This window comes from Dama dama, chromosome 18 (genome assembly GCF_033118175.1).
Source record: "Dama dama isolate Ldn47 chromosome 18, ASM3311817v1, whole genome shotgun sequence".
NCBI classification, from domain to species: Eukaryota; Metazoa; Chordata; class Mammalia; order Artiodactyla; family Cervidae; genus Dama; species Dama dama.
The window spans coordinates 73,946,375-73,961,781 of record NC_083698.1 but is presented as its reverse complement, the minus strand read 5'-3'; the positions used below and the strand labels follow the sequence as shown (position 1 = coordinate 73,961,781).

At 43.3% G+C, this 15,407-nt stretch overlaps 1 protein-coding gene across 8 annotated transcripts in view; it reads right to left on the bottom strand.

The window, feature by feature from the left end:
- Window positions 1-6,253: 6,253 nt before the first annotated feature.
- LOC133072404 (cytochrome c oxidase assembly factor 1 homolog) overlaps window positions 6,254-15,407 on the bottom strand; it is a 92,501-nt gene continuing 83,347 nt past the window's right edge. For 4 of the 8 annotated variants that reach the window (XM_061165636.1, XM_061165635.1, XM_061165638.1 and 1 more), the window contains 5 exons: window positions 12,934-12,985; window positions 11,259-11,358; window positions 9,085-9,233; window positions 7,359-7,435; window positions 6,254-6,565 (listed from right to left, as the gene is read on the bottom strand). In XM_061165636.1, the coding sequence (XP_061021619.1) occupies window positions 6,469-6,565; window positions 7,359-7,435; window positions 9,085-9,233; window positions 11,259-11,343 (408 nt within the window). In that variant the 5' untranslated portion in view covers window positions 11,344-11,358; window positions 12,934-12,985 and the 3' untranslated portion in view covers window positions 6,254-6,468. Of the gene's footprint in view, window positions 6,566-7,358; window positions 7,436-9,084; window positions 9,234-11,258; window positions 11,359-11,483; window positions 11,684-12,933; window positions 12,986-15,407 lie in introns of those variants that run through there. The other 4 variants (XM_061165640.1, XM_061165639.1, XM_061165642.1 and 1 more) reach the window with 2 other exon arrangements.

The window sequence follows — 15,407 nt, the reverse complement described above, 5'->3', positions numbered from 1 at the left end:
TTAAAAGACTGTGGATGTTGTTTAAATCTTCTGTTTCAGCACGTCTTCTCTGACACCATGCTGGTGGGCAAAGTGGGGGTACGTATGCTGCCTCCTCACTGCTGCCAGTTGTAGGGTGAAGGTCCAGGTTCACCACTTGGCCTCCTTTGACACCCTGGCAGGGGTTAAGGGTACCTGTTTACTGTCTGAAGAACATGGGCCTCATTGACACTATGAGAATGGTGGGTAGGTGTAGAAGGGTGGGCTGGCTCCCTGTGTGGCCTCCATTGATGCCACAGGGATGGGGAGAGGATATCCTTGGCAGGGATGGAGTCCTAGCTCCCCACTGCCTAGCTCCCCACTGAGCCTTCTCTTTCTCTGCCTGCCACCACCCCTGCAGAGGACCAGGGGCAGCCTCATGAGAGCTGAGTAAGGAAGTCTAGGCTCTCCACCCGGCCTCAGCTGACAGGAGAAGGCTGGGGCCGTTTTTATCCATGGTATCTCTGGCAATTACCGTGTGGAACTTCTTTGGCTTGAGAAAGCCAGCTTTTCTTGGCTTTAGTTATCTCTGCCATCGGTGTTTTGAGGCTGCTGGTTTTACCAGCACCTAGTCTGGGAAAAATGAGGTAAAAGAAAACACAGGAACTCATTGCTGTGTTACTGTTTGGGTCCAAAGTCCTTAGCCAGTCTGCTGCCTTTTCATTTTTCAGGTTGTTTCTGTTGCTTTGATAAATATCCTGGGTTTTAGCTATGCTTAATGGGAAGAACAGGGAAAAGGTCTCTATCTTGTCCCTCCTGGGGGGTTTTGCTTCTTAGACTTGACAGTGGTTCTGTGTATTTTAGGTCTGAGAAAATTAGTAAATTCACCTCAGATTATGAACGCCAGGTTTGTGGAAAGGAGGAAGTCTCCAGTGAATGAGTGTGAGCGTGTGCGCACACACACACAGTAACACTAGACCAGTGGTAGTTTAAAATTTCTTGGGATTTCATTTTGCCAGGAGAATATATCCCACACTAAGAATGTTAAGGCAGAAAGTCACTAAAAATATTTTAACAAATGAGTCATATAGAGAAGAAATATTTCAAAAGAATTTTAAAGATTTTTTTTCTTTGCAGTTTTATTTTTTAATTATGTAAAAACAAAATAGCATGGTTTCAAAGTCTCAACTGTAAGATAAGGTACGTTGTGGAAATTACAGCTTCCATCCCTGTTTCCTGCTAAGATCCCCTTGCTGTTTACTTCCCCAAAGGTAACTACTGCTGCTGACTTTATTCTTCCATTGTTTCTTTTTGAAAGTAGAAGCTAATATATACATACATATAAACATGCATATGTAAAATTCCTTTTCACAAGTACAGACTCCTCAGTTATAAGGAAATCCCAAAACTGATTTAACCCATTCTCTATTGATGGATAGTTGGGTTACATTCAGGTTGTTTACAGTTTTTTCCTACTACAAGCAATGTTGCATTAAATAATCTGTACAAAGGTGGCATTTTGTATTTTTTTTGCCAGCATATCTTTGGGATAGAATCTTAGTGCAGTGGGACTGCTGCATAGAATGGTAAGTGTACATGACAGCATCAAATGTCGTTCTACAGGTGGTGGTGCATTTTTGTCTTCAAACCAGCAATTTAAATATGCCTGTTTACCCACAGTCTTTTGAGAAAACAGTTTCTCAGATTTGAGGATTATTGCCCATTTGCTAGAAGAAAAATGGTATTTTCCTATAATTTGAATTTGTAGTCTTTTTAATAGTGAGGCTGACCATTTTTTTTAAATGTTTGAGTCACCTGAATTTCTTCTCTGCGAATTTGTAGTATCTTTTGCCTATTTTCCCCATGGGTTACTATTTTCTCAACTTTCACTGTAGAGCTTAGAGATATTAAACTTTCGTAATTTAAACTGTAAATATTTTCCCATTTATCATTTGCTTTTTGCTTTGCTTTTGGTATTTTTAGACACGCAATTTGTTTTTATATAGTCAATTTCCCTTATTTTACAATGAATCATGGTTAGGTAAGTTTCTCCACTTGTGAGTTATAAAAGAATTCACCCATGTTTTTTTGCTAGTGCCTAGATGGTTTCATTTTTATATTTAGATCTTTGTTCCAATTAGAATTTGTATGATGAGCAGTGGATTCCATTTCATCTTTTCTGTGTATGGCTATCAGGTTGTTCCAACATCATTTTTCAAACATCTTCCCCCCCGTCTCTGCCTTAGAGCTGCTTTATCATAACCAGGTTTCCATTGCATTGTCTCTTCATGTGCCAGCACACCATCAGTATTTACAGATATGTTTGAATGGATGTGACTACCTTCCCTCCTTGCTCTTCCTTTGCAGGGATTTCCTGGCCATCTTTGCTTATTTCTACTTCCAAATGAATTTATAATTAATTAGCTTATCTAACTTTTAAAAGTCACCAATAAAAATGTTAGGGACTTTTAAAAGTTAGACAAGCTACTTAATTAATAAAGATGTCAGGGAGAACTGACATCTTTATGGTGAGCAATCTTGCCATCCAAGAACACCATGTCTTTTCTTTTGTTCAGTTCTGCATTTGGACCTCAGGGAGTGTTTTTTAGCACATCTAAGTTTTGCAGATTTCTTGCTAAGTTTTTTCCTAAGTAGTTTTTGCGATTCTAAACATTGTCTGCTCTCCATTATTTCTTTTGATTATTATTTATGTGAAGAATATTGGTTTTATAATTTACTAAATACACAGTACTGACCCATGGATTGCCTTGGGTTTTGCAGATATATAAAATCATCTATGTAAACAGTAACTGCATTACTCTTTCTCATGTTTTAGGCCTTTTAAAAAATATCTAATTGTACTGGATACAATACAGTGTTAAATAATAGTCAATATAATGCATCCTTATCTTGTAAAAAACCTCTACCAGTTTCCCAATTAGGATGTTGGCTTTGAGAATATAATGTATACACACACACACACCCCCTTTAAGAAAAGAATTATCCATTGATTCTCATTTTTAATATGAACACTTTAGTCAAATGCCTTTTTGTATCTTTTAAAATTAGCATATATACTTCCCTTCTTAGCTTTTTATTAATGTGATGAACTATACTAGTGGTTCTCCTAATATGATACCACCCTTCCATTTCTGAAATAGACCTCTCAGTCACCGTTAGAAGTCCAGTTAAGCTGGAGTGAAAATGTCCCCAGTTGTAAGGACTTAGAAGGGTTTATTTCTCATTCAGGCTACCTGTCTCATTTGGGGTCATCTATATTCAAGCACCCAGGTCCTGGGAATAGCTGCCATCTGGAACATTACTGATTTTAAGGAAGACAGAAAAAGAAGACGTGGTGAACTGAGGGGCTGGCAGGGAAGTATAGTCTCCCCATAGAGAAGGGCACTGCAAGGAAGGCACCAAAACACTTTGTGAGAAATACAATATACCACTACTGTATGTCACTAGACTCAGTTTGCTAACATTTTCTTTAGGCCAGTCTCTGTGACTGTAGCAAAATTCTATAGTTTCGTGAAAGTCACTCAGTCATGTCCACTCTTTGCGAACCCAAGTCCATGGAATTCAGGCCAGAATGCTGGAGTGGGTAGCCCTTCCCTTCTCCAGGGGATCTTTCCAACCCAGGAATCAAACCCGGGTGTCCTGAATTGGAGATGGATTCTTTACCAACTGAGCTATCAGGGAAGCCCATAGTTTTATAGTTTCTTATTTTATACAAAAAATTTGTAAGTAAAAAATTACCTTCATATTAAGACTGCAAGGTAACTGACACATGGTAGCCAAATTTAAAAGTATAATGGTTATGTGGTGGCAGAAAAATAACTTCTGCCTTTGCCTTGGAGGATCATTATTTAATAACGAAAGGTGTTCAATGTGCCACATGTGGTCTATGATACATACCTGTGTCTGAGACATGTTTCTAACATTTTCATCTCCCACTTTTGAACCCTGGATCATAAAACGTCAGCTTCTCTTTACACACTCCTGGCAGGACTTTTAACCGAACGGGTTCCTGAAGAGTCGAGAGTCCTCCTGTGGGCGGCGCCTGGAGGTTTTCCCTCACCCTCTCACCACCTCCTTGATGCCCCGCCGCCATCATCAGGGCTCCTGTGGCCAAGCCTCCAAACAAGCAGCAGGAACACTGCCTCACCTGTAAGACTGGTAACCGATGGGTATTTATTCATATCGATTCATGTCTTTAATATGGACAAGCTGAAAACACCAGAGTCCACAGCCTAAGGTTGCTTGCCTTCAGAAAGCCCTAAAGGGGCTGTTGAGAGAGCATTTCTCTGGCCTTTCCACTAGGAAGGAGAGAGAGGCCACTATTTGCCAAGCGCTGGTAGCTTCTTCATGTGGATGTAATTTAGTTTCATCTTTGCTGAATACAACTTTACCAAAACTGGAAGTGATAGAACCTTGTCTCAGCAGGTATTATTAAATCCCTGGATTGGTGAATGGTTAGAAGGAAGAGAGGTAGGGGGAAGCCAAATCTAGAAAAATGGGATAAATTGACTTCTGAGAGTCATACGGGTCTTATCAGTATAATTTGGCACAGTCTCTTAACAGTAGAATCACATACTTACTCCAAAATCTGATGGCTATAAGCTGCATGTAAAGTGCTAACACTGGCCACCTTACCTGTCCAGAGCTTGCTTTTACTGTATCTTCAGCTAATTGGCCAAAGGGCAGATCATCTTTCTGGAGCATAGCTCACACTTTCTCTGCTGAGACCTTTTTTCATGTTCTTTCTGTTTATAAGGCAGTCTCCATCATATCTGAAATCTTAGACCTCAAGGCCCATAGAGTCTCCAGTCCACTGGACTGGCCTCTTGGATTCCTCCTAACTGGTCTCTCCCTCCTACTACATTATTTTCGCACCACTGCTTGGAACTCTGCTAGTCCAGTATCATGTAAACTGCTGTGAGTGGAGACCAGGCAGCATCTTATTTAGTAAATGCAGGACTGGGAGTCCTCCTGCCATCTGTGGGCTGTGATTGCTTGTCTGCTGTTTTCATAAGTCTATTATTCTTACAATGCTAGTGAAGCCCTTTCTCCAGTGGTGGCTTGGAGCATTTGCTCAGATGGTAAAAAGTCACCTTTGCCTCTGATGATGATGTATATTATCCAAGATTTCTTCAAGGTCATTCCTGGGAGACCATGGCTGAGGCACAATGATTGCTGGATACATAAGAAGTAGTGGGCTGCACATATACAGCACCAATTCAAGAAAAGAATGGACAATGCCTACTACAGTGACTGCATTCTGGCCTGTTCAGAATCAGCCATGAAGGCATTAAGAAGTAAATACACTGAATATGCTTAACTGGAAAAAAAAAGTACCCAAGATGGTGACTTTCAAATAGAAATGAAGGGCCTTTTCACTACATAATACTAGAGGAAAGCCTCTTAATCCAAATTTTAACAAAAACTGTTACTTTTCCTTCAGAACAGATGATCCACTTGGGTTTTCTATGGTTTGGCCACAGCAAGAAAAAAATCCAGCAAACACTGAAAGGAAGTAAAAGCTGTTAACAGAACAGCACATAATTGTTAAAAGAATAGAGCAGCACAAAAAAGACTCCACAGATTGTAATATTTATCAACAAACACACTGGAAAAACTGCACTCAGGGAAAGACTTCTCCACTTAATATTCTATTCAAAGAGTATTTTTTAAAGAAACAAACTGTAGAACAGGAATAACAAACTACAGAACAACGATGAAAGGCCTCATACTCTACCAGCATATTTAAGCATAACCTTTTTGAAGTTTCCCTTCAGTGAATATTAAGAGTGCAGGAAAAGAGCTGATGAACATCCTTGATTATAACTGCATTAAGCTTAATAACACTGAGGGGGTTAAATTGGCCTTTCCAAAGCAAAAGTGGCAGATTTCTGGGTTTTGCAGGCTCTGGTGCTCAGAAGATCTTGTCCCCCTGCAAGACTAATAAAACCTACAGGTAAGATTCTCTAAAATGTGGTTGTTTTAAGCTTTTGAAATGTTTGGATTAAAGCAGTTATTTTGTGAATCTTCAATTAGGCAGACAGTTGGTGACTAAAACAAGAAAATAAAACAATGAAGAAAAAAAATTCTAAGTACTTGAGAGTGACCAAGAAGCTACTTAACATAAATTTAGGGTAGAGTAACCAGACAGAAGTGCTTGTCTGTCTCCCTTGGCATTCTGATGTTAACAATTAAAAACCTTGTCAGTGCTAGAAAACCTCATTGAAAACTCTCTTTTTGGCGGGGTGGGTTGGTGAGAGATGAGAAATCACCATTATTAATACTGATTCCTTTTATTCTATACTTTTCTTCTATACAGAGAACTTTCAAATTATTATAAATTTTAGTAAGTTTCTGATTAAAAACTTCAGTAGGGTTCACTGTGGATAAATTAGAATGATACGGAGATCACCATATGGCCGCACCTGCAGCCCTGGGGGGCGCGTGCTAACCAGCGAGGCCAGGAGCAGAGGGAGCTGATCATTATTTTCACTCCTTTTTCACCTCGTCGTTGTCCCTGCTGGGCTTGAACAGGGGAATCTGCTGACCGTCCTTGAGCTCTAAGAAGACCTCCTGAAGGTTCCACCTGAGAAAAAGGAAAAGTATAGTCTCTCATCAACAGAACACTAAGGCAAAAGACATGGTTTAAAAGGAAATAAGCAGTTGTTTGGAATGTCTTAAATTTTTAAAACTATATTATGTTAGCAATGTTTTAACCTTTTATTCCATTCCAGGCTATCTTTATTTAAATCGCCATCAAGGCAAGTTTCACAATGAATGGCTGGCATCAGAGAAGGAGCACCTCATTCCTGGTTTCCTAATTCCCCTCGACCTTCAGCTCCTCCTCTAATCCCAGGCTCAGGGGTCAGCGAGGCCAGGCAGGGACTGCCTGCTCCTTTTGTCCCCAGGAATTAAAACGCATCCTGGCTAAAGAGCAAACATCTCAGAGAGAGGCTTCCCGTGGGGGAAGTGAGTGACTTAGCTCCTGGCAACCAGACAAGAAAAGCCAATTAATGGGGGTGGAGGGAGAGCTTACATAAAAAATGTGATGAATAACTCTGGAAGAGGAACCCAGTCTTTTATTCACTTGTAACGACAGAGGCAGCAGTGTTGGAAACTGTGATACAGCACGGCAGACCTAGACCACACCAACTGTAAAGCTCCTCAAATTCAGTAGCATGAGGAGAGGACGATTCAGTAGTTCGCATTGGATAAGATGTCCGGACTGAGCTAAGGGCAAAAGCACTGGCACGCATGTCGTCCTGGCTGTGAAACTAATTCTTGGTGCCACACTCATACAACTGCAGTTGAAAAGGGAAATCAAGATTATTTCCAGAAGAAGGTTCTCCTCCTGCTCCCCACCCACTTTCCCATCATACCTCTTAAAGGGGGCATCTCTGGATGAGCTGACATAGAGATGGCCCTCTGACTTTGGTCCAGAAACAGGGATCTTCAGCTGGGGGGTATAAAGAGACATAAGTGGATACAACGCTGTTCTCTCAGAGATAGCTATAAAGTGAGAAGAGCATGAGGCCACTCTGAGGTGATAGGAACAGTCTATAGTATCTAGGTAGGGGCTTGAGTTGCCTAGGGGGATGCATTTGTTAAAATTCATCAGATAGGAGACATAGATCACAGAAGGTAAATTTTATGTCAAAAAAAAAAGCAACTATAAACTCTAGTTAATGATATACAGCTTATGAATTTAAAGGTTAAGTGTGTGGATATTTGAAAATAATAAGATAGGTTCATGAACAAATAGAGGTAGGCAAATAGGTATGGAATAAAGCACACTGAGAATCCAGAATTACAGAATCCAGGTAGCAGCTATATGGGTTCCACAGCATAAATTCTTTCATTGTTTCCATATACTTGAAACTTTTCATGATAGAAAAATAAAAACAAGTCCACTGTTTGTTTAACAAGGGTAACTATTAGGAGCAAATTGGTTCATACTCTGATCTGGACCATAAAGGAGTTAGAACAAAGCCCAAAGTCAGTGAAAGGAAATAATAAAAATCAGAGGAAATTAATAGATTTAAAACAATAGAAAAGATAAATATAATCTAGAGCTGGGAAAAGATAAAATCAACAAACCTCTAGCCAGACTCAAGAAAATAGGAGTGGACCCGAATAAGAAATGAAAGACGACGAGCCACAACTCTTAGTACAGATACAGAATCATAGGAGAAGACTATGAACAGTTATATGCCAACAAATTGGACTAACCTAACATAAAATCAACTAGACGTCAAAAGTTTTTTAAACCACTGACCACTTTTAGAATACTTGAGCACAAATTGCTTTTGTAGTTAGGGGGAGAATTCCAATAAAACTGTTTCTGTTAATAAAACAACAAGAACAAAAATAAACTAGGTCAGATCAGCTCACTCTTATCCTCCAAATACTCCAGGCCTTTTGCTTGTCACAGAATCAAATGCACACCTCACAAGATGACGTCACAGCCCTTTCATTGCCTCACTCAGCCCATTCTCCCAGCCACACCTCTGCTGAGAACATGCTGGCAGAGGGAACCAGAGCCATAAACTCCCTCAAAGTCTTTTCTGTATTCCCCACACAACTTAGAATCATTCCTCTAACATATTAAACAGAAGGGGAAAAAATGCTTTTTATGTTCAGTTGAGTTTTATCAGTTGAACTATAAAAGTGAGATATAGCTGAAAAAATGGACTGGCATTGCATGGAAGCTTTTACATTTAAAACTAGAGTTTAAAGAGTTTTTAGATTTGAATGAGCACCAATTAGCTGTAGGTATATTTCAAGTTCAGAATTGAAATACTGGCGTACCACCACTGATCATTTCTCGACAACCTTTAGTTCAAGATGGTGACCTGAGCACAAACAGGCTTTTCCTTGCCACATCAATTCCCCGGAAAGGAAGAAAACTTATGTGAAAGTTAATTAATCCACAATGCTTTTTTTTTTTAAAAAGGTGCTAAGTGACACCCAGTGGCAGTTTTACATAGTGGATTTTCCCATCTCACACCTTTCTCTCCAGCTTGCTCCAAGACCCTTTCCAGATTACAGCAGCCCCTCCTCAGCCCAGCGGGCACCCAGCCCACAGCTCGCGGGGGAGCAGGTCACCTTTGCATCGGCGATGTCCACGAAGTTGTACTTGTCAGTGAGCTGCAGGTAGTGAACGTTGAGGGGAGTGCCCAGAGCTTCCAGTGCCTCAGGGTGGCTGTGCAGCTGCTCCAGAGCCAGCTGGTAATAGGAAGCTCTGGAAAAAGTTTCTAAGTGTAAAAGAGAGGGGTTACATTTATTTCCTTTATTGAACTTGTAGAAAGTTAGATGACACAATTCACGTACAACATGGAAAACAGAAACAAACATGAAATCAATAGGTGGAATTATTAATAAGGTCTACCTAATCTGTCCATTTTAGAGACTCCAAAACAGGAAATCAGCATCTGTAGGGGTGTGGCAGGTGACCTTGAGCAAGGTATTTGATCTTTCTGTGTCAATTTCTTCATTGCTTATTTCCTCACCTCATTCACTGCCTCTCCACGTAAGGTGTCTGATCAGACCTTCTCTAACTTTCTTTCTATTTCTATGTCCTGTGATTCCATGACTTGCTCAGTGACAAGGAAAATCTGAAGCAGAGTTAGGGCTAGAATCTAACTCGATTTCTGAACATTCCTCCTTCCACTAAGAGGAAGGTCCTGATAAACCAGCAAAATATAGAGAGACCGCACCACCAAAAACAAAACCCTTAGGCCAAGTAATAGGACATGAAAAGGCTAACTTGTCAAGTTTACAGATTTATGCCAACATTTCATGTAGATAAACTGCTCTCAGCCTCAGGTATCCTTGGCCCAAAGGCTGCTGGGAACTCCAGGAAGCACTTCTCTGAAAGCATGAGGTACGACAAGCCTCCCCAGGGAGAGACCAAAGGAAGCTAAGCTTCTCAAGTATGGCTGTCAGTGTGGCAACAAGAAAGACGTGGGCCAGATCACTGTAACGGACGGGAAAGGCGGCTTGAGCCTGGAGGGGTCAAGGAGAATGCCCTTCCAGGATGGCCTCCCAGGAGAGGGCTGCAGGCGCGAGCAAGGTCCCAGCCATGATAAGCGGAGGAGTAGAGGTAGCATCCAGACCATCTTCCCTGAGCAATTTCTCTGTATCCCACAAGTTGTGAGACTGATTTAATTTTTACAACAACCTCACACATAGGCCCTGAATATTACCCCTCATCACATAGATAACTCAGGCCCAGGAAGAAGACAGACTCCCCCATAAGGTCACACAGCTAGGCCAGAGTTGGGAGTTGGGATTCAACCCAGGCAGTTGGTGGCAGAGCCCACTGTACTATCACTATTAGCTGACCCCAGCTCCCTCAGAAGGAAAGGCTGCCAAGGCCCTCAACCTGAAAATGGATTCATTCCTGTCATGTTCTGCCTCCATTGCTCTGGCAGAGGGGCAATGGTGCTGAGCTATTCCAGTATGAATTATCCCTGGGAATGCTCATCTCTGGCCACCTCTAGACCCAGAGACCTCTGGGTCAGCCCTGAAGGAAGGTGGGGAAGAAAGGGTGGAGGGGGCTGAGGCTATCTGCCTGGCTGTGAGTGATGCTCATGTCAGGGCAGGAAGTAACAGGGTGAGGAGCCAAGCTGGGCAGGCATAAAAAATCTTCAAAGAAAGTCAGTCGAGAAAAAAAGCTACTGCTGCTTCGCAACCAGTAGCACTGAAATGCCCTTAAATGTCTTGGCTGCTCACAAGAATCTTTACAAATTCAAATTTAGGTGCAGTGGGGCTGAAAGCCACATCTGTCAGGATTTTGCCAGCCTGGACTCTGCTTTTAATTTCTGCTTCTGCCCCAGTCCCCAGCTCAAGGTGTCCCGTCCTCCACTAAATGAACAGCAGAGAATGGCAGGGTGAACAGGCTAAGGACACTGGAAAAAGCCAGTTTTCCACACCTGGGAACCATCTGGTAGCCCCCTTTCCTTTGTTCTTTACATAATCTCAGAAGTCTTGATGGATCCCCTGCATGTGCACAGGGGTGAAAGCCCATCTTGCTTTTTCAAGGCTTCTTATGCAAATGAGTCCTGTTCCTTTTATTTGTTCTTGTGGCTCCTGGGAAAACTGGGATTATAGGATGAGAAGGAAGCTATAGCCAATGGAATGGTGTACTGGCTGCTCAAAATAGCCCTTTCCTTCTTTCTCTAATCTGCTGAAAGCACCTGAAGTATTTCCTTTAATGGAGGAAGGGGCCAAGAGAACTAGGAGGCAGCCTTGCCGTGGGCACTTCATCGGATACTTACTCTGGACCAGGTAGTACAGAATGGCGCAGCTCCCACTAGCTGCCACTCCGGCGAGAAAGACCTGCTTCCCCAGAGGCATTGGCATCCTGCTTCCTAGAGACTTAGGAACAAAAGAGGTGAATTTATGGTGAGATTCAGGTTCGTGCCAAGGGCTCTGCCTGGATTGGGCCCCATGGGGAAGGGAAAGCTAAGGAGGAAGCCAGCAAGGAGGCAAGGCCGCCTTGCCTTTCAGAAGCCCAGGGCCAGTTCTGGAGCCCAAGCAAAAGTGCCCTCCGGAGGGTGGCCTGCATCCAGGACCGGGGCCACAGGGGCAAGGGCTGAGCACAGAGCAGGCATTCAGCCCTGCCGTCCTGATGGACAGAATGTGGCCCACGTGCCAAGTCCCACACAGCCAGGAAGCACCACCACTTTGTCTCACGCCGGCTGGTAAACAGGAAGCTTCTCCCTTTGTGGCAATAGCTGGTCTTGTAAGCCTACAAGCGGGCCAGAGCAGTCACTGGCTGCTTTCTTTCATATTCTGAGAAATGCCCCACCCCCTGGATAAGGAAACTGGCCATGACTTTCAGGCTGAATGAAGACATGGAGAGGAGCCAGCTCAGCAAGTTCAGTGCACCAAACCCATTGCACTGGACTCAGATCAGCGAGAGTCTCTGCTAACCAACCTGAGTCAAGATGAACACATTCCCACCGTCTGCTCCTCCACCTTCTAGGGGATGGAGAGTAAGAACAGCTGCCTGCCTATCATTTCTGCAACCTGAAGGTAAATGAATCCTGAAGGTTCAGAAGGCGGCCTGTTAGAGAAAGTTCCTCATGTAGATACTCTTTCTGGGAACGGATCATTAAACACACCCTCTGACAGGGCTAAAGTTGACCAGTTCTACACAGAAATATCAAACTCAGGGTTTAGATAAATCGAATTAAAAAAGATGAAGTTTCTGATCATCCCTATATTATTTGGATTCTTCCCTGGTGGCTCAGACGGTAAAGCGTCTGTCTACAATGCAGGACACCCAGGTTCGATCCCTGGGTTGGGAAGATCCCTTGGAGAAGGAAATGGCAACCCACTCCAGTATTATTGCCTGGAAAATCCCATGGAGAGAGGAGCCTGGTAGACTACAGTCTATGGGGTCGCAAAGAGTCAGACACGACTGAGTGACTTCACTAAATTGTTTACTCATATACTGTTCTGTTCAACCAAGGAAAGGGTACCAAAACTCCAAATCAGTGTACTCCAATGCCGTAGGAGTCTCTGCTGTGCTCTCTGGTAGGTAAGGATATTTCTCAAAGTGGAGGGTAAACTCAATTACAGTAGTGTGATCTGGGAAAAAACCATTTAGTCTCATGATGAAAACAGGCAGAGCATCTCCAAAGAATGCATTAGTCAGATCTTGCTTAACGTGAAGGAGAGCTCAACAGGGTGTGGTGGTGAGCAGGAGTCATGCACAGCTTTCTACACAGCTGTTGTTTCTCAAGCGAGCATGAGATAGGAGGAAAAGTCCTAAGCAATTCAGAGAAGAGCCCACCGCATCCCTGACATGGTCTTGCAGCCAGCCACAAGTGAACAGTGAGGACCAGGGGAACCCACGACTCTTTGAGGAAAGACATCCATCCACTGTCTAACTTGAGGACACCAGGAGGCATCAGATGGGGAGCTAGGCCCCAGAAGAGTCATTACCTTTGCCACTTCGTAGCCCAGTTTCCTTGAAAACCATCTAAGGAAGGTTGCCCTGCAATCAGACAAAAACTTTACATTAGAAGAACTTTTTCAGGGAATTCCCCGGTGGTCCACAGGGTAAGACTCCAGGCTCTCAATCCCTGGTCAGGGAACTAAAATCCAACAAGCTGCTTAGTGCAGTGAATGAATTAATGGATAAATAATCACTTTCTCAAATATAATTTTCTTTGGTTGATAGTTTTACACAGCTAAGATTTATTACCAATCTAAGCTTTGGAGAAGTTAAGTTCTAAAATGAGCCTTATCTGGTTTTCCCCTCTTTCTCTTTTGCTATATTAAGAAGAAAAAACAAAACCTGCTGGTTTCCTGTCAGTGTCCTGTGCATGTTCTCTTGCAGCAAACCAGAAAACTGGTGCAGGCAAGAGAGGGTGTTCCACCTCAGCACACAGAATGGGGCCCGTCCGCGGCTGCTGACACAGGATGCTTATCCATCCATGTGAGCTGGGCTCCATGCATGAAAACAGCTTTTCAGGGTTAAAAGGAAACAGCAACATAGTAAGTGTCTATGTAGCCTTTAATGGTACTGCTAATAGCTACTACTCATATCTCTTACTATTTATTATGTGCCTGGTGATATTCTAAGCACTGCACATATATTAATCCATTGCACTCTCACTACAACCCCAGGAAGTAGGGGAACAAACTATTGTTAAAACAGGCACAACAAGGTTAAGTAAAATGCCCAGAATCTCACTAATAAGTGTGTAAGAAGCCCTGGGATTCAGGCCCAAGTAGTCCAGCTCCAGGGGCTGTGTCCTCCCCTACCACAGTCCACTGACTAAGGTATCTGTCATTTCAGAAATACTGAGATGGGGGGGGGGGGGGGGGACATCTCAGCATTATAATATATTCATAATATTCAGTGCAAAAGCCTTGTCAAGTGTGCTTTCCCTGCTATTTTTCAGATAAGAGCACGGTGTGAATTCACACCTTTGTTCTTCCTTTAGCTTAGCAAACAAGTGTTGAGGGCCTGCCCTGGCCAGACTGACGGTGCTGGGGACATGGACAGTTCCCACCAGTTACAACTGCGCAGGCAGGCACCCCCCACCCCCACACACTCAGGGCGCCCCTCACAGGGTAAACAGCCTGGCTCTTTCATTCATCAGACGGGTTTCCAGTAGTAGGAAGTCCTGTGCAGTACCTTGTTCTGATCTGCACAAAGGCCCCTGTGGGTGAGCAGCCCAGTCAGTGTGACCCAACACATGCAGCAGGGGCAGCAGCAGCACCCAGGAAGTGGTCTGCCCTGCTTTCACAGAGGAAACTGACTCAGAGCAGACAGAGATGAAGGGGTGGGAGGAGGGCTTCAGATTCACAGAAATGACAAGCGGGGTGGGGGGGGGGGGGGGAGGGGGGCAGAGTGGCAGAACCAGAGCTGCAGAAGTGAACCACGGGAAAGGTCTAGAGGGTCTAGAAACAGAGGCATTTGCTCAGAGAGGCATCTACCCTGCGCGGCTGGGTCAACTCTGCAGGAGAGGGCTGCAGGAAGGAGATGGATGGGATAGGGCACGAGCAGCCAGTGACTTCTGCAACAGCCCAGCCTACAGCTCAGACCAGAGTGCTAAGAATCCATCAAAAGGACTTCTTAAATATTAAAAAGGTTTCTTAAAATATTTAGGACAGTTCTTATGTATTTGCTAATTGATACACCAACTTCTTCTAAAAAGAATGATGGGGCTAACAAGGATATTACATGTCAGAAGAGAAGTAAACAGATGGATAAGGAAATGAAGACAAATGGAAAACAATTTTAAGAAGAAAAAGCTGGGGTAAAGTTAGTACCCCAAACTACACACTGTCATGTACTGGCCGTTCCCTCAAGGTGGCCACAGTCTTGACACTGAGCTTCCTATCTGCTCAGCAGAAAAGGGAGCCTAAGTAGCTACAAGGTCCAGAGTGTCCATGGAGGAACACCACCCTCCTAATACCATACATTCTATCTCTCCCACGTGTGTTCAGAAAGGCAATCTCTCAAGTGGGTGGTGTTACAAACAGCACCCCTAGATCTTTTTATAAAATATCATAATCAAAACCACAATCGCAGCTCAAGAAAAAAAAGCATAAATAGAATCTCACAAGTGACCCAAACAGTGAGGACTTAGTCGGGAGCTCTACTGGGCTACTCTGACTCCGTGGAGCACTAAGGCAGTCATGATCCACCTGGTCTCCAGGGAGCCACTGAGTGTGTCCAAGTGAGGAGAAGGGATTGGGATGGGAGAAAGGGGGGCTCAGTCTCTGCTCCTTTTTACCCAGCTTCAGTTTCCCTGCCCCATCGGCTAACTTTTGAATAAAGTATTCAGCAGCCCCTAATCTCACAAAAAAATTCAAAAAGGTTCTGTAAAACTAGAGCAGACTTTAGGCTACCTCCAGGAAGGTGACATTTTATATCTAAGTGTTTGATAAGAAGTGAAGATTTT